The sequence below is a fragment of the Phalacrocorax aristotelis genome, chromosome 9 (assembly GCF_949628215.1).
Source record: "Phalacrocorax aristotelis chromosome 9, bGulAri2.1, whole genome shotgun sequence".
NCBI lineage: Eukaryota > Metazoa > Chordata > Aves > Suliformes > Phalacrocoracidae > Phalacrocorax > Phalacrocorax aristotelis.
In genome coordinates this window covers 24,157,797-24,177,569 of record NC_134284.1, presented here as the reverse complement: position 1 = coordinate 24,177,569, position 19,773 = coordinate 24,157,797, and the positions used below count along the sequence as shown (strand labels likewise).

Sequence of the window (19,773 nt, the reverse complement as noted above, 5' to 3'; positions counted from 1 at the left end):
AACCTCTGAACGTCAGTTATTGGCAGAGGGCATATAGAAGAATAAATGATACTGTTTGAGTGACTGCATCCTGTAGCTCTGTAGGGGTGAACTGTCCTGTGACTTCTATAAACGTATGATACATGTTCTGGTTTTTATGATGTAATACATGTGTTACGGTAAATTCAGGTTAACAAGAACAGAGTTAGCATTGGGGTTGGGCTGTTTTCTATATCTCCTGTGCCAGAAAGTTCGAAATGTTCATGGGGAAGATGGCTGCTGGCAGAAGTGGTAGAATTAGTGTAACAATATTATGTTAATAGGACTTAAATTTTCCTTGAAAGATGCAAAACCTACTAACCGCAGTACTGTTGACATACAAATGGCTTTTAATATAACATTTTTACATCCATAGTGAGCATGAATAGTATGATATCTTTCAAAACTGGTTTTTAATGGAACATAGTAATTTATACTACACAGTTTTCTAGCTTAATAAAAGCTTTAAACAATTAACAAAGGAAGTATAAATTGCTTTTGGGAACTCTAAGTTGTACAAATTAATATATATTGCCTGAAGTGTCATACTTTGTGCTTTTCTTACTGGGTTGCAGAATGTGAACTAAAATGATCTTGATTATTGGAAACTGAGTATTTCTACTTTCTAAAATTTTTCCTTGTTTGATTCATTAGCAAAATTTTAAATAAAGTTCATTTTTCAATATAGAGTTTCATCAGTGTAGCTGTATTTTGTTCAGTATAGAAATAAATTGTTCCCCAATCGTGCTTGTAATTTAAAGGAGCCGCTCTTCTCTTTAATTTGGAAAAATGTGGGAAGTATTGGACCACATAATATATGAGGACTAGAGGTGGAATTTCAGAGATGCTTACAGAATGGTTCCAGGTACAGATGTTAAAAGCTTTCAGTAACCTTATACAGTAATTAATGTTGGAAATCGAAAGAGCAAAGTCCTGGACAGTATAAACACCTCTCAAGTTCTGTAGAAGCTATGCAGCTAGTCTTATGAGATTTGTGAAGCCTTAGCTCTAAATATATTCCACAGAAAATAGCTTACAATAAAGGAGAAATACCAGCTTTAAAAAAAAGAAGAGCCAAAACACTGTGCACCACATTCTCATTGTATTCAAAAGATACTATATCAAGTTTTCATACTGCATCATCAAAGACTATAATTTTAGATGATACTTACACTTTTATGTTAACTGCAGACTTGATTGGTTCTGGGGCTTGAAATGCATGATTTGGAGGGGGGAGAAGAATTCAAATACACTAATGCTACTTTCTTAAAATCCTTTTAATCTAAAGATGTGTGCATCACCTGTGCTTAACCAAAATATCCTTGGATGTAAGCAACTTGCTAATGACATTTTGTTACTCATAAAATGGCCTAAGCATTTCAGGGGCGTTTGGGTGCTTTCAGGGTGATCTGACACTAGAGTTTGGGTTGAAGAGGAGACAGAGACAAAGAGGTACAGAAAAAGCTGGCAGAGTATAGCTGGGAACCATAATGCATAGGTTCAAATCAGATGAAGGTTAAGGGGAAAGCAGAGGAAATGAGTGAGAGTTGCAGTTTTGCTGGTGGACCCACGTGCCTGTTGAAGAAGCCTAGTGTAAAAATTTGGATGAGCTCTGTGACATCAGGAGGATGATCAGTCCTTCATCATTCTAGTAGCTTTTTCCTGTAGCATACAGATCTAACTGCCTTGTATATGAGAGAAGGAGCTTGAGATCTGCTTATCATGTTGTCCAGTGCTGACTTAATGAAATTGCAGATTGCCTCTCAAATTCCTCCTTGTGTCTGTATTAACATGTTGTGGTGATTGCATTTATCATCACTATTAAGCTGGGAAATATTTTTGCTCATCTTATTTAAAAGGGAAAGAGGAGGGGAGCTTCATATTTCATCATAGCTCAGTTCAGGTGGTTGTGTTTTTAAGATTACTGGTAAGCCAATTTGGCAGAATATTTAAGTTGACGAAAATTGAGTATGACATTTGTATACTACTGAGTAATGCTTAACAGTTCTGACTCAGCTACTTCAAAGTAGAACTGCTGTGGGATAGCAAATAGCTTTTTACATGTGCTTTTTATATTGAACTTCTTTATCTTTTTAGATTCTCTCATTTCTGCATTCGTTTTTAAATAAATTGTGTATATAGGTTTGTCTGTTGTCTTTGACGGAAAAAGAGATGACTATTTCCCTGAATTGATAAAGTGGGCAACTGAAAATGGAGCATCCACAGAGGGTTTTGAAATAGCTAACTTTGAAGAGGAGGGGTTTGGTTTGAAAGCAACAAGAGAGATAAAGGTGAGCATGTGAACATTTGACGTAGATTAGAAAACTGTGTTTGGAATGTAGCTGCAGAGCTCTGAAACACTCACCACCTTCCCCTTTTGACTGCTTATGAAACTCCTGTTCTGAAACGCTCTCAACTCTGTGTACTCGAGAAATAAAATAATTGACAAAATTGAGTATTATTTTTTATGACTATAGCATAGAACTGTGAATTTTGAATCAGTCTTTTTTTCCTTTGTTGCCTATACTCTTTACCTATTCACCAGAGTACTCTACCCCATTGATGTATCCCTCTTTTCCATGTTTTCTAGCTACTTAGTCTCTTCTCCTCTTCTTTCATGTCCCTTCTTTTAAAGCATTGGTCTTTTTGCCTCAGAAAGAGGTATTTGCAATACTTAATTTCCAGTGAAAATGAAAGAAAAAAAAAAAAAACAACAAATTTACCTGATAATTATAAACATCATCTTTTGTTAGGAATATAGGCACATGCAGTTAGCGAACTGTTAAAAGGTAAGCATTTAAGACTGCCTCTTACCATTCCCATTTTACATATGGGAAACAGCTATGAAGAACAGTCAGCTGTTGTAGAAAGACTATTAGAAAACTAGCATACTATATTCATTTTAGGGCTTTAGGAGCATGTAGTTAATAAGGCTAGCACTACTGGTTGCTAAAAATCGTGAACAGTTCTTCTAAAATAAGAATGGGCAATGTGAAAAAAACGCGACTGGGAGAAAATATTTGATCGTGTAATTAATAGCAATACAATGTATCTGGTAGCTGTGAGGTTGTGTGGGCAGTCTACATGTTAGCAGTTCCAAACTGAAGCACTTTATTTTGTAAACTAAGTATCTCTGTTTTAAGCTTCGTGTAATGCAGATTGGAACATTTGGTTACCACAATGTGAAACATAGCCTGTTTGTTTAATTTGCAGTGGAAGAGAAGGAAGAATGTTGATTCAGAATAATTCTGATTTTTTTTAAATGGAAATAACATGTAGTTTAAAAAGGATACATATCTGAGACACGTGGCATATCATATAAATGCTAACTGACCCTCTGTGCATTGTTTTCCTTTCTGTAGGCTGAAGAGTTGTTTCTGTGGGTTCCTAGAAAACTGTTGATGACAGTTGAGTCAGCTAAAAACTCAGTATTGGGTAAGAGCTTAAGGAAGTTCTTAAGCAGTTGATATGTATGGGATGATTCAATAGGAGGCTTTCTTTTTTTAGCTGATCTCCTTCATTACAGGACTTGCTTATAATGCTGACTGTCAGGTTTGGAATACCTAGAAGCTTGAAGTGTCAGTGGAAAGAATTTAATTTTCCTCTGTGTTTCTGGCTGAGTGCACTAGATATCTTCCGGAAGTGCGTGTGTTACTTTAAACACATATAATTTAGCCTGTATAACCCATGGAGATAGTGTTCTGAGGTACTGAGTATTGTTCTAGTTTTTTCATGTGTTCCATCATGTAATCATACGTGAGGCATTTACTGTGTCAAATAACTTGCAGCATAATACAATGTGGGCAGCTAAATATTTCAAAAATCTGAAAAGCGTTTTTTGGTTTTGTTGTTGAAAATTCTTACGTGTTATCTCATCACTTCATTTAAAGTAAATCTATGATTATATTTGCTATGGACAATTAATTTTGATGTTTCTGGGTTAATTCAGGATCCCTGTATTCTCAAGATCGAATTCTTCAAGCCATGGGCAATATAACATTGGCATTTCATCTTCTTTGCGAGCGAGCCAACCCCAACTCTTTCTGGCTGCCCTACATCCAGACGCTCCCAAGTGAATATGACACTCCTCTCTATTTTGAAGAAGATGAAGTGCAGTATCTTCAGTCAACTCAGGCCATACATGATGTTTTTAGCCAATATAAAAATACAGCTCGACAGTATGCCTATTTCTACAAAGTTATTCAGGTAAGCTTCTTAAATGTAGTACATAGTATATGTTGTTCTCATGATTTTTGAGGAAGGTGTGAAAACAGTGTTGGTAAACAATAGAGCCAGTGTATTGCTCTTAAAGATTTGAATCATTAAAGCAATATCCTGCTGGTTTTTTTGAACTGCTGTTAAAATTTTGCAGTTCAGTAGGCTTATGAATATATAAGAATGTATTTAGTTGGTTGAGAGGCATGATTACTGCCCTTTGTTTGGCACTGGCTGAGGCTTCATCTGGAATACTGTACAGTTTTGGGGCCACCAGTATGAGAGACATGTTGACAAACTGGAATGAGATCAGAGGATGTAATCTGCTTCAGCCCTTTATCTGTACAAGGAGAGACTGAGGGAGCTGGATTTGTTTATTCTGGGGAAAAGGAGATAAGGGGTGATCCAGTTAGCGCTTTCAGCTTGCTACTGGTAGCCAGACTCCAGAAGTTTGCCTGTGGAAGTTGGGCTAGGTGACCTGCAGGGGTCTACAACCTATGTCACTCTGACTCTTTGAAAAATGTATGGTTTGCAGTAAACAAAGCAAAATTATAATTGTTAATTGGCATAGAATAAAACAATTGCATATGCTGTGTTTCTGATGACCATGGATTAACTGTTGCTTTCTATTCTATTTACCATAATAATTTTGATTGCTTTCAAATACAAAGACAAACCCATCTGGTAACAATTTGAGTATGGGGAGGCTTGAGATGGGTGAACTTCTCATCATGTTCTGAAGTAATGATTTAAACTGAGTTTCTGAGATAGAACTGTTAATCTGACTGATGCCTAGACATAATTGATGTTGTACATAAATGGTGATATGTTGTTGTCAAGGTAGTGCTCAGTGTCCAAACATGCAGAGCTTTTTGTGGCACCATCTGTGTAAAAAGCATAGGAGTCTATGTACTGAATTTCCACAGTTGTGTGATCTAGAAAAAAGTTTTTTGGCCATAGGAGAGATCAGAAGACACATAGTGTTAAAGAATAGAAGTGCTTTCAGAGTTCCAAAGCTTTTCTATTAACCCTTTTAAGTCAACAGAATTTTAAATTATTTTGCATAGCTGTTTGGTGTTTGAAGAACTCGTATGTTTCAAACACAGCGTCGATTTATGAAGAGTAAGGAGCAGAGGGATATATTTTGAAAACTAAAGTGATTGAAAATAGTGGGTGAAAACCAAATAAGATGCACTTCATTTTGAGGCAAGAAGTATGGTAGGAATGATGGCTTTGGTATCAGGAAGGAACAAAATTCTTCCTTCCAGGTGTCACAATTCAGGAAATGATAGTTTAGCCAACTCTCTTTTCCTGCCATGTGCTATTCGAGACTGCCAGGCCACACTTGACCTTCCAGCTTTTCACTTTTTTCCCTTAAAATCTACTGCCTGAGCAAACAGAACTCCTAAATTTTTCTTTGGAATGTCTTTTTACCCCTGAATAGTTCTACTGTTTTTAAAGAGTTATAGGCAGAATATTGTGTAACATTATCCGGTTCTTCCAATTGCTATTTATGCTCTTGCAGTTCTTAGGTAGCTAAACTATCACTGTGACTAGTTCCATCATTTTCATTGACTAATCCTGCACTAGTAGTAAAATGTCAAAGGTTGTGTGGTCACAACATTAAAATAAAAATAAAAATAAAAAAACCACAACAAACCACCCTGAAATACAGTTTTACAGAGAATTGATCTGGAATGAAACCCTGGATTTTGACTGCCATGTGACCAGTATTTCAGAACCACTTTTCAGTGATTATTGAATACATGTAGACAGTTACCAAAGAGATGCAAGCACAACTGAAGAACGTATATAATAAAATGAAGTGGTGTAACATCAGTTGAGGCATGAGATATCTAATATGTGAAAAGCAACTTAAATGTTTGATAAAACATTTTTTGTTTATGAAAGTTTTGTGTGGCACGTAATCTGCTTAAGGATGGCAAATACACTCTATTTCTCTTATTGTCTCCTAAAGCTAATCAAAGATCATTTATATAGCATTTAAGCTAATGTGGTCAGAGTAATGTCTCACTAAAATAATTGCTATTCCACATCAAAGTCCATGCTGTTGACTGTTAAAGAGCAAGAAAAGTTACAGTTTGAGCAAAGGAAATAATGTATGTGAGATGACTTTAGGGGCAGACTGTCTTTAGAACCCCAGGGATGATATGCTGTACATGGTAACAAGCATTTAATACTCTGCGCTGTTGTATTTTCTGTTTTGCATTTGCAATTCTATGGAAGCTGATGTGGCAGCTTATGGAGGAAGTCTTAGTCTGATATTGTTGAGACTGATTCAGTTTGGTTTGATCTGCAGCAATGGGAAACCTTTGTGAAAATAATGTTTAAACAAATGGCTGTTTCTCTTTGAGCTTTATATTAGTATACCCAAGAAAGCGTTTAGTACTGTACTACTGCCTTTTGTATGAACTGTTAAAATGTAGGTTCTGGTCACTTTGGTCAGAAATCTAGACAATTTTTTTTTTTTAATTCTCCTGACAGGTGCTCTTATTGCTTGCATTATGTTCTTGTATAATACAGCTGTTTCGTGTTGAACATGAGCATGAAGGTAGATCAGGGAGGAATCATTTGCTTTATTTACATGTTCTTTGGAGAATGAGTGGTGATAAGTATTAGGTAAATTTTAGGTGTGTTCTGGTTGTTCAGTACCATGCTTCAGCACTGCCACATAACCACAGTTTCAGCTGAATGTTTCTTTGCTAGTATTCAGTAAATGTCACATTAGGAAAATAGATAATTTCAGCTGGCTCCAGGAGTGCCAAGTGAATGTACTAGGTACCTATTGACCCTTTTGATGGAAACTCCTGGAAAAGTTTTTAAAACTTTTTGATTTCTGTTTCTGCTCTCAAAAATAAGAGCTTGTAATTTATGAAATGGTGGAGGAAAAAAATTCATAGGAAAAAGCATCTTTTTCCCTAAAACAAAGAACCATTTTTAATTATTCAGAAAAGCTGAAATGAATGTTAGTATCATCTTGCATGCACTCATATCCTTTTATGAACAAAGCTGACCCACAAAATACTAGTGCTAAGGGTAATTCATGAGCATATGGAAAAGGGAAAAAGAGGTGGGGAGAAAGAATTTGTCATACAAATGAAAAAAGCAAAGCAAAACCACTTTCCTAATAAAGGCAGTGTACTCTGCAAGCTTTATGAAAGTGAATGTTAGATTTTTGTATACCATCATTTCATTCAGTACTACTGCTGCTCTAGCATAAATGTTTTAATGCAAGCTGTCCTGTGTGAGCAGGATTTTGATATTGCTTCAGGTATGCAGACTAATATTTTTTAAAATTTACAAACACACTTTTTGTCATATAAAAATCTTATATTTACTTTCTTGATAGCTATTCCACTGCAGAAAATAAAACTAGTAGCATTTTGAAATAAATGGTGCGGTTTTCTGATATTTGAAGACACTGGAAAGGGGAACATTTTGTGCAGGCAAAATATTTTAATTCCTTTACAGCATTTTTTGTCTGCACAATGTCTCTAATGGCCGGGAGATTAAACAGGTTAATAAATAATTTCTTCAAAAGCTTCATTCTCTTTCTTTTTCAAATGGGGTTGCTATACTGTTATTAAAATAATTTGGCTTCTGATAGGTGTGCAATTCTAAACATTGTTTGACAAGTGCTGGTCTGTTTTATTTCCCTAGCTTCTCCATAAGGGTGGCTTTCTCAGAACTCTGCAGTTCTTACTCTTTCTCCAAGTGCTTAGTCTGGATACACATGAAGAATGGGCAGATTTATGAATTTCACAGCTGTTGCAAGCTAAACTGTAGTCTCGTTTGATAAGCAGAAACAGGTGGGATGTTTAGTAGACAAAAATAAACCCCATAGCATGTTAGCCAGGCTCTATAAACCATACTGACACCTTTCTAAACATGTAATTTGATAACTAAAAAATAGTTAACAGTTCTTACAGATGTACTTTAAAGGAGTATTTGGCCTCTGCATTGCTCTCAAAACACAGTGAATGGTCAGAAGAGTACTTTCATTGCAGCAGACTTGTAGTTTGCAAGATGTTTTTGTAGTTTGTTCCATAGAGAAATGTTGTAAACCACAGGGTTTTCTCTTCCCCTCGAAGGTATGCGTGTGACTTCCATTAACATTTATGGTCACTGCATGCCCACTGAAGGGTGAACAGAGCCCAGATATTTATGGCTTAGTGTTAAAATTTTTTTTTTGTACACTGAAATGTGGTGTAATAGGCACAAGAGGGAGCCATATAGTTTACAGACATTCACAGTGAGAATATATTCCTAAAGAAAATACAACCAAGTTTGAACCCTTTTTAAAAGAATATGCAGTGGTCTTTGCATTTGACTTTCAGGTGCATCTGCATGCCTGTTTGTAGTCTACTACAGGGATGTTCTTGTAAATCAAAACAAGACGTCAAGACAAGGAGTGCTTTTGGAGAAGGTGGAAGTTCCCCAAATCTATTTGCATTTTGGACACTATGGGTCTGAAGAAGTGTTATATCTTTTCCTCAGGTGTAGTAAAGGCTGTTATTACCTGCCTTACTAAAACACAATTTTATAATAATTTTAGTTAACTTTTTAAATTTTTGAAGTGGTAAGTCTGAAACTAGCGGAGCCTATCAGCTAGCCATAGCTTTTGCGATGGTAGCCAGCTGTCAGCATTCAGTGGCACTCTATGTGTAAGTAATATCTGTATGTAGCTGCCTCTCACGTGCTGGAAAAAGGATCAGTTTTGCAGGACTGTCCAGGGTGGCAGTGTGGCGTTTATTTAGGCAGTGTTTTCAGCCTGTAGTCTCTGGACAACTGGGAGACTGCAGATTTTTCTGAAGGGCATCAGCAAGCTAGCTGTCTGAAAAAAAACCCCCAAAACCAATATACCAATATGGGTGACACTGTAGTGGGCATCTGCTATAGGATGCTTGATCAGGAGGAAGGAGTGGATGAGGCCTTCTACAGACAGCTCACACCTGCAGGCCCTGGTCCTCATGGGGGACTTCAACCACCCTGATATCTATTAAAGGGACAACATAGCAGGGTATAAGCAATCGAGGAGGTTCATGAAGAGCATCGATGACAACTTCCTGACCCAAGCAACAGAGGAGAAAATGAGAGGTGGTACTCGCATTCATGGACCTCATACTTACTAACAAGGAAGGGTTTATTGCGGATATGAAGGTCAAAGACAGTCTTAGCTGCAGTGACCATGAGATGGTGGAGTTCAGGATCCTGAGAGGAGGGAGCAGAGCAAAAAGCAAGGTCACAGTGCTGGACTTCAGGGGAGCAGTATTGGCGTCTTCACAGGTCTGCTTGGAAGAGTCCCATGGGATAAGGCTCTGGAGGGAGGAGGGACCCAGGAAAGAAAACATGGTTAATATTGAAGGATCACCTCCTCCAAGTTCAAGAGCAGTCCATCCCAATGAGCAGGAAGTCAGGCAAAAATACCAGGAGGCCTGCATGGATGAACAAGGAGCTCCTGGCAAAACTCAAATGCAAAAAGGAAGCATACAGAGGGTGGAAGCAGGGACAGGTAACCTGGGAGAAATAGAGAGATATTGTCCAGTCATCCAGGGATGAGGTTAGGAGAGCCAAAGCCCACAGAAACTGAACCTGGCAAGGGATGCAAAGGCACCCAAAAGGGCTTCTGTAAGTACAAAGGTGACAAGAAGCCGACTAAGGAAGATACGGGCCTGCTGCTGAATGGGGCAGAGGGCCTGGTGACACAGAACATGATAAAAGCTGAGGTACTGAATGCCTTATTTGCATCAGTCTTTATCAGCAACACCATCCTTTAGGAATCCCAGGACCCAGACACCCGGAGGAAAGGCTGGAGCAAGGAAGATGTACCCTTGGAAGAGGATCAGGTCAGGGAATACTTAAGCAAGCCAGAAATACCAAAGTCCATGGGCCCTGATGGGACACACCCACAAGTACTGAGGGAGCTGGCTGATGTTACAGTGAGGTGACTCAAGATGTCTGTGGGATTGCGATGCCATCCAGAGGGACCTGGACAAGCTCAAGAAGTGGGCCCATGTGAACCTCATGAGGTTCAACAAGGCTAAGTGCAAGGTCCTGCACCTGGGTCAGGGCGACCCCTGGTATCAGTACAGCCTGCGGGATGAAAGGATTGAGAGCAGCCCTGAGGAGAAGGACTTGGGGTATTGATGGATGAAAAGCTGGACATAAGCTGGCAATGTGCCCTCACAGCCCAGAAGGCCAATCATATCCTGGGCTGCATCAAAAGCAGCGTGGCCAGCAGGTTGAGGGAGGTGATTCTGCCCCTCTGCTCTGCTCTGGGGGACCCTACCTGGAGTGCTGTGTCCAGCTCTGGGATCCTCAGCACAGGACAGACATGGACCTGTTGGAGCGGGTCCAGAGGAGGGACACAAAAATGATCAGAGGTATGGAACGCCTTTCCTATGAATATGGGCTGAGTGTGTTGGGGTTGTTCAGCCTGGAGAAAAGAAGGCACCAGGGAGACCTTATTGTGCCCTTTCAGTACTTAAAGGCGGCTTATAAGAAAGATGGGGACAGACTTTTTAGCGGGGCCTGTTACTTTAGGACAAGGGGCAATGGTTTTAAACCAAAGGCAGGTAGATTTAGACTAGATATAAGGAAGAAATTTCTTACAGTGAGGGTAGTGAAACACTGGCACGGGTTGCCCAGAGAGGTGGTAGACGCCCCCTCCCTGGAAACATTCAAGGTCAGGTTGGACGGGGCTCTGAGCAACCTGATGTAGTTGAAGATGTCCCTGTGCACTGCGGGAGGCTTAGACTAGATGACCTTTAAAGGTCCCTTCCAACCCAAACTATGACTCTGTGACTCTCAGTGATCTTTGAGCAATCATGATGATTGGGAGAGGTGCCCAAGAACTGGAAGAAAGCAAATACCACTCTTATCCTCAGGAAGGAGGACCCAGGAAACTACAAGCCTGTTGGCCTCACTTAAGTCTCTGGGAAGGTACCATCCAGTGGGACCTTGACAGGCTGGAGAAATGGGCTGAGAGTTGAAGTTCAACAAGAAGTGCAAATTCCTGCACCTGGGGTGGAATAATCCCATGAATATGTTGGGGGCCAAGTTGAACATGAGCCAGCAATGTGCAATTGCAGCATAAAGGGCTAATGGCATCCTAGGTTGCTTTAGGAGTGTTGTCAGCAGATTGAGGGAGGTGATCCTTCCTCTCTACTCACTGGTGAGGCCACACCCAGAGTACCGTGTGCAAGTACTGGGCTCCCCACTACATGAGAGATTGGTAAGAATATTCAGTTAAACTGAATGGAGAAAGGAAAGTCACATGTTTAACATTTTAGCAAGTTAATTTAATTTTCTTTGACTTAGTTTTATGTTTCTGTGCTAAGTTAATGAGAAACTACTTGCAAATGCTTTCTTTGCCTTCTGTCAAGCTAGTGTTACTCAAGAAGGCACAAGCTGCCCCATGAATCACGCTTTTTTATTTTTAATGGAATCTATTTGGTAGAAGTCATTAATACTTCTAGCTAGTATCTGTAGTCTGGTTCGTATCCAGTCTTCCACAGGAACACTCTCATACCAGTTTTCTGACCAATGTGTATTGATAACTGGACAATACTTGTGAACCTGTTGTTGTAGTCCCACTGTGAATACAATCCTTGCAGTAATCTATCCAAAGACATTTTGATCTGTTTGTGTGCACTGTGGGGACAGAGAACTTAATTTCCTGGAGCCTGTAATCCCTTTTGATCAGATACTAAATTTGATTTATTATTCATATAAAATTTGACTAATTGATTTAGCATGAACGAAATTCTAAAATCCAGTTATTGGCTGTCGGGCACTGGAATATCATTTTAGTTAAGACGTTTGAACACATTAAGTTCTAGATCTCAAAATAATACTTAGCATCTTTAAAATCTGGTATGACATTTGACTCTTCAATATTAGGTATATTAGGTGAGATTTCACATCTCTAGCTTAATTTTGACAGCATTTTTTGAAGTTGTGATGGTACTTTCAATAAAACTTAATGGTCTTATGTTATTTTTCTGTACTGTTTCTAATCTATCCTGTTCCAATAAGCATACAGTTTTCCAGGTCAGCTTGAAGTAGAACATCTGGTGTTTCTCGGTACTTGGCTCTAAGATACCACCACTTAACTTTCATGTGCTAAATAATGTCAGAGTTGAATGCAGACAAGTATACTACCTTTTAAAAAACTCTAAACTATTTAAACCTTTGGAAGTCATTTGTTATTTTTAAGTTGATACATTAGAGATATTCTAATGCTTCTAAAGGGTTCAACCAATATGCAGTCAAAAGCAAATATATTTGGCAGCAGAATAGTTTTGATCATGTACCAGGTAGGTCCCTGGGGTTTTCAGTTTTCCACCCTACTTGATTTATACTCATTGGCATGCCAGTCTAATAGCTTTTTTTCAGAAGCGATGCCAGTGACACTGTAAAAGCTAGGTGGAAGAAAGATGGCAATTGTAAACCCTATAAAATATTTCCCTTTTGTTTACTTGTCTACTATACATGTCACCTTAAGGATAGATATAAAATTCTGTTTTAAGTGGACAGTTACAATGGTAGAACAGTGTTGCTATTTAATTTGCTTTGTCTGAATTTTAACACCTGAGTTGTTCTGCTTGATCGATACTAAATCAATAGGCAGTTAATAATGGAATATATTCATGCCTTTCTGTGTTTTTCCTCTCTGGGAGGGCCAAACTATTGTATTAATCCATTTTGCTGGCAGCGAACTGAAGATTGACTGTATGCTTGTACTGTACCACTTAGCGTAGCTACCGGAAGGTGGTTTAGGCTTTGCAAACATGGGCCAAATTCCTGATTTTTGTGTCACTTCTGGTATATCCCACTCCTGGCTATGATGACAATAATGGCAGATCCCAGGGCTTTGTTAGGCCATTCCTGTGGCTGCGCCTCTCCATCAAAAAAGCAGGTACAGGCTTGGCTGGGTTGCATCTGTCCGTCTCAAATAAATGAAGAGCTCAAGTCCTTGCAGGGGTAGGAGGTCTGCTGCCTCCTTCCCTGGTTCCTTCCTTGCCTTCCACAGGAACACGGTGACAGCTCTGGGCTTTGAGCCAGCTGGACACAGGGGGAGGAGTTTGGCTGTTTGGGCAGCATTTGCTCCTCAAACAGCTGTTCCCTATCTCCTCCAACGAAAAGGAGGCAGGCCATATGGAGGCATGCTGTGGTCCAGATTCAGCCGATGGGCAGAAGTTGGACTGTGCTGGCCTAGATCAAAATATAGGCATATCCCACTTGGTCTCTGCTGTTTCTTAGTCAGGATATTTTAAAGTTGGAGGAGGGCAGACAGGATAAAACATACCTTTAATTTTAAATATAGATGTTATCTTTCTTTGGACATTCATTGTTAAGATCTCCTAATAGTAGGTTTTATTTTATATTTTGAATGGTTTGGATGCTGTTGTACTAGCCTAAATGCCCTCTTTCCTCTAGAGAAACAGATATGTACTTCAAAGCATATATGCCAGCGCTAAACAAAATTTGTTTCTGCACAGTTTAAACCACGTCTGGGAGGAATAATACGTTCTCTTGTTAGTACTGTGGGCTTTTAAAGCATTTTTTGGGAAGACAGGGTTCTCATCCACTCTCCTAGTTGAGAATGCAGATAAGGATGTTTTTACAGCCAATAGAGTGGAGAGGGTGTTTTGTTTGCTTTCCTGTTAGTTGCTTTTATTTTTATTTTTTAACTGAGTTGCACTTTCTGGGGCAGTTGAGTTTATCCCCAGAGATGTTGTCTCTGTCTTTTGTGGAAGTGAGTGCCTCAGCAGACATCAGATCATCACGCACTTACAAGTATACTTTCTCATATAAAGTTTGTACTTATTGTGCAGATTTAATATTTTTCCTGATATAACAGCAGTTACAAATGTTCCATAAATTTAAAATATGATAACAAGCTGATGTTTCTTAGAATGGAATACTCAGAGGAAGTATTCTTTAAGCACTGAAAAATTATACAGGGGACTTATCTTTGTTAAAATTAGTAATTTAACTAAATTACAAAGTGGATTATCCTCTTCAGTCAGACCCAGTGCTAATACTCTACACAGTAGGAGATTGATATGATGCTAAGTAAACCAAAGTTTATTTTCTTGTGCTATGGTTTGAATGCGAGTTGAAGTGATAAGTTTTTAGTTTTGGATGTGTGTGCACCATAGTCCCCGTACATCTGGATCCAGGACTTACCGCGCCCCGTGTGCCACGCCAGTTGTGTAGCGCAGTACCTTGGTTGTAAGATGATCATGATCCAAGCTTGCACCTAAGAGTGGCTCCTGGTATGATTTATCTGTAAACTTGAGTAGTTGATTCACAAGTAACAAAACTTTGGCCGTGCTGCATAATATTAATGCTTGTTAGGAAACTCTTTTGATGTGGAGGGGTTGTGAATAGGAAATATTGTCCCTGTCCTATTAAAGCAGTTCAGATCAGGCTTTTCATCACAGCATTTTATTTGTGGCTTGTGATTCACTGAATTAATAGTAGAGTTGCGTGATGGATGTGTGCATGAACATAGCGCACACATGTTGCACTAAACAAAATGAGCAAGGTAAATCTTGTACCTCAGGAGGAGCCTAAAGAGTAAATGATAGGTCCTCGTATGCAAGCACAGACCTTTGCAAGGAAACTCTTTACCGTAGCTATCTTACTGTACCTGTGTGAATGAAGTACTATGGACTGAACCTATCAATCTAACACTCCACATGAACACTTAACTCCTATTTTGTGAGATTTTACTACAGGAGATAATGAACCTAGTGTGTCTTTGTTACATGAACGGGGATGGGAAGGACTGGGGAGGCTGTCTCATTGCAAAACATGTCTGGTCTTAGCCCAGCTTGCTCTTCCACTTCATCCTGTCAGCCCTTCGTGGGGCTGCATTCAGCTCTAACTGATTTTGTGAAAGGACAGGGAAAGGTATAGACAACTTGGTCACAAATTTAAATGTCATATCTGAGCACCTTCTTTGCTGGGAAAGATCAGTATTTTAGAATTCTCTGTGTTAAGGAGTATTCTATAAATGGAGGATTCAAACAGTGAATGTTAAAAAGCCCAGTGAATGTTAAAAAGCCCGTCACTGTCTTGCCTCTGTTTAATAAAGGAGATACCACAGGACTGTAGGCAGGTACTCGGTTTGCAGTCAGTTCAAAATTATTTGTGTGTACTCCACCAGCCAAATGCTAATGTCCATTTTGCATGTGAAGTGGGTTGTCAGTCCTTCAGACCCTCCGGTTAGTAGTTGATGTCTTGGTTTGAGTTGTCTGTTACGCCACTGCTGTCTCATTAACTAAGAACAATTTTTGCAGGTAGAAGGTACAGAAAAAGGGACTGTGTAGTTGAATTCCATTGCACCAGAAGGAGTCATTCCACTCTGCTTCCGCTGCATGAATCCCCTAATAGTCTGGAACAGTGCTTTCTTGTGTATATTGGCGAAAGTAAATAAAAATTGCTGACATAAAGAATAAGCAAGAACGTTATTTAGATTTAATAAGTTTCAATCCTGTGGTACCTTTTTAATTTTAAGATTTGTTCTATTAGGTTTTGCAAAGTAGCATGCTGTTTCTTCCATTAGAAAAGTCATATAACAGCACAGGTTTGTGGATGTGGTTCCTAGTGCTTCATGAATTGGGCTGTTTGAAAATTACAGAGCATGCCTCTGTAGTTATTTTACTTTGTAATAACAACTTATAATCTTTGGCTTTGTCTCCTGTCCAGTACAGTGAACTGGCTTTCCCTCATTAGGTTAGGCAGCATGTGTCCAATGGAAAAAGCGAATTCTTGTTTCCCTGTAGATCACTAAGATCCCCCATTCTGAATTCTTTATTTTACTTAGCTTTAGGGCAGTTAAAGCCTCAGCAGCTCCACAGAGAGGAGTTTCTCTTTAAGGCTGCTGCTTCAAAGGATTTCCAGAGCTGGGAAAGGGACAGCAACCAGCAAATGCTGACAGATCTTCCTGCTTCTGGCCCTGAAATTGTGTGTGTGGTGTGTGTTTGTGGTTTTGTACACCTACACATTGGCCTGAAACCATCAAGTAGCATCCAACAAGGCTCGTAACAAAATCTCCCCATGTTAATGAGTACCTTAGAAAGAGGGGAGAATCTGCAAAGAAGGGGAGGAAAAAAATTGTTTGGTCAAAAGGAACAAACCCTTGGGCTTTATGTTCAAAGGAATGAAAGTTAACAAGGTGGAAGCTTAAACTGGTTTTGGCTTTAACTGTTTCAAGTACCCTTAGTGTTTTGGGGACTGGGAGCAGGGTGGAGTGATGGCCTCACTATAATTTCAACACTTGCTATGATGCTTTCCTGAGATAGAAATGGAGTTGTCTCTGCTTCAACGGTACACAAGAGGTTTCTGAGAATATTGAAATCTGATTTAGTAAAATTGATGCAGTGATTGCCCACAACTTTGCCTTGGACTTGTGAGTACTTGAAATATTCTTCACAGAAATCCAGCCATTTTGTGTCTACGAACTGAGGAAACCAACAAAACCAAGGATTTTTAAATTATTATTTTTTTTAGTTATGTATTACAGCAGAGAATTAGATCACTCTGGTCAGCTTATCTCAGCTGAGAGGTGATGTCTCTTCAAAAAAACCCACTAACTCTGATCACATCCAGCGATTCAATTAATCTTTTCTTACTCAGAGTATACAAAGGCTAATGATACAAAGGAATATGCTGGCCAATATGACTTCACACCAAAATACATCAGTTCTTACCAAGACATCTAGTAGCATAGATATGAACACAAATTTAACACTATGTAAACTTTTGTACTCTAATTTTAACTTTTACTCAGACATTATATTGCAAGTTACGGTAATACGTCTTACACTTTGCATCACTTGGTAAGCCAGCAAATATTAAACTAATTTTAATGGAAATTCCTTGTCAAGATTAGGAGCTCTGATAAATGAGCTTTGGCATTTTGTGATTGAATGGGGTAAGGGGTTACTGCCTCGAACAGTCTGGCCACTCTTCTACAGGAGGTTAATGCCCTCGTAGGCTGGATAGCAGAAGTGAAGGTTATGATGATGGCTTCTCAGCTGGAAAAGCACCTACCCATTCTACATTGAAGCCTTCATGCTGTCCAAATAAAAACAAGCCTTCTCAGAAGCGGGGTAGTTCTCTAGCATCTAGTTTGTAAGACTGATAGCGAAATTATTAGCGCAAAGGTCCCTCTGCGGGTGTCAGGAGTTGTGCTTCCTTGTGAGACATTGAACGTGGGGCAGGAACCACTGGATATTACTGCTTCCTGAAAGAGAAATATGTCTGAAAGTGTCTTCCCGCCCCTCCCCTTTTCTCTGGTTGCCATACTGGGTAACTGGCTTCTAGTCTGATAGTGTTTTAGGTGACTAGAATAACAGTCTGTCTCTTTCCGCAGTGGCTGCAGACAATCTGGCAGCAATCACTGTCACTTTTTAATATTTCTGGTTATTTTGAGATATCCTCCAAATGTCTCAAAGAAGGCTTGGAACGTTGAGGGGAAGAATTTTTTTTTTTTTTTTTTTTTAGGAATAGCAGCATCAGGAGGAAAATGAAATTCAGCATGCCACTATTTGTTTTTGCAGTGGTCATCACCCTGATTGCCAGCTCTGACAATATTTTCACAGAAAGGGTAACTAAATAGATGGTATTTGTTCTTTATAATAACTCTTTCAGTAGAATGTCAGGACCTGCATCAAAATGAATATATTCACATTTTCATGTTCCCATTTTTTATTTAAAGCTTCCCCTCCTAACTTTCTGAAACTACTTCATGCAGACTTGGTAAGTTAAAATTAGGGTTCCTGTAGTGGATAATGTCACATTTCAAAGCTAATCTGCAGAGACCTAGCTGCGTGAACCTATAAAAGCTAGATCTGATTTTTTTTACGTATTAAGTGTTTGTTTAGTTTAAATATGTCTGTATCTTTTTTGATCAGCCTGAGCAATTTGCATGCTATGCAGCAGTCATCTTCTATACTTTATTAAATATCTGTCAATTATAAATATCAAGGTTTTACATTAATGTCAAGATAGTACATCAAAAATTCATGGAATATGTGGCTTTTTTCAAGGGTATTTAATACTTAATGCATTTGTGTCATTTTTCTTTCTAGATATATTGACAGGTTTTATTAAGTGTTTGTTAGGGAGATTTCATTTTTGCCAAGAGACTATAAAGAGAAGCTGCATAATAAATCAATTTTTTAATCAGAATATTGTTCTTTTTTGTGTGTCTTCAGATTCTTGTAAAGTATAGGGTAAAACGGCCCAAGTCAGAAATCTAACATAATCAAACATGCTGACGTATCTTAACTGTAAAATAGCTACCAGAATATTGTACCATGGAATGTTATAAATATGGTAATTCTGGACACTGGGATTTTATTCTGCCTTGTGTCTTTTAAGACCATATATTTTGTCCGTTGTTGTAACTTACTCCTGCCTTTATGTGAATGGTGTCTGGGTGCCCTCCGGATGGGGCAGTCCCCGAGTCTCGCGGGCTGCCAGGCGCGGCGGCGTACCGAGCCTCGGTGGCACCCACCGCCTTCGCCCGCGGGTCGCGTTGGCTCGTTCCAGAGGGCCGGCTAATGGCGAGGGGTACCTAACCCCACGGCACCCTGCCGCTTTCCCACGGAAGCCTGCCACGGAGAGGGCGGTGGCAGCACGTGTGTACCTTGCTCCCTGGGCCGCGCGTGGGCCCGCGCCGCGCGCGTTGTGTCGAGGCTGTAAAACCCACTTTTAACGCCGCTCAGCCCTTTGCAGCCTGCGCCGCGCCTCTTTACGGGCCGCGCGTTGCGCCCCGAGCGGCTGTTGCCGTTTGCAGAACCGTCCGTTCCGCGGCAGGCTCTCGTTTGGGAAGAGGGAGGGAGGAGCGGCGCGCAGGGCCGCCAGGGCGGGCGGGCGGGCTGTGCCCAGATGCGTGCCCGCCGTCGGCCTCCCGCGGCCGGAGGCGAGGCGCTGCGCGGCCGGCACGCAGCGCCGGTGGCGGCCGGGGCGCGGCTCCGTGCCCTGGGGCGGGGGGGCGGGAGGCGGGGCCGCTGGTGCAAGCCGCGGGCGGGGCGGGGCGCAGGCCGGCCGGCAGGGGGCAGTGCGGCACCGCCGGCCGCGGCCGCGCGCGGGGCGCGGGCGCGGGCGGGGGAGGGGCGGCGAGGGGGTCCGGGCCTCGCCGCGCGTGTGAAACGCGTTCGGCTGTGGAAAACTTGAGGTGCACGGCGAGATTCCGGCTTCTCGCAACCACGAGCCGTGGAACAGGCAAAAACTTTGCGCTGTCTTTGAAGCGAAGCGGGTAGGCTCACGTGTCTCGCCGTCGGCGTCGGCCTTCCACGTTAGTTTGTTACACCAGATTAACAACACCAGCAATAAAAGTTGAAATTAAATTGCCATAAAGGAATAATGCAGGATGGTGTTTGTTCTTTAGAATTGTTATTTCCAGTTGAAGGCTAAGTTTCCACATTCATTTCTGGAATCGAGTCCCAGCTGGTTTACTGCAGTGAAGACGCCTCCTGAAATTTACTGGTTTGGGTG

General features: G+C 40.4%; 1 protein-coding gene across 2 annotated transcripts in view; it reads left to right on the top strand.

Moving 5' to 3' along the window:
• SETD3 (SET domain containing 3, actin N3(tau)-histidine methyltransferase) overlaps positions 1–19,773 on the top strand; it is a 63,009-nt gene that overhangs the window by 28,082 nt on the left and 15,154 nt on the right. For both annotated transcript variants that reach the window (XM_075103877.1, XM_075103878.1), the window contains 3 exons: positions 2,161–2,309; positions 3,381–3,453; positions 3,968–4,224. In XM_075103877.1, coding sequence (XP_074959978.1) covers positions 2,161–2,309; positions 3,381–3,453; positions 3,968–4,224 — 479 coding nt within the window. The remainder of the gene's footprint in view (positions 1–2,160; positions 2,310–3,380; positions 3,454–3,967; positions 4,225–19,773) is intronic.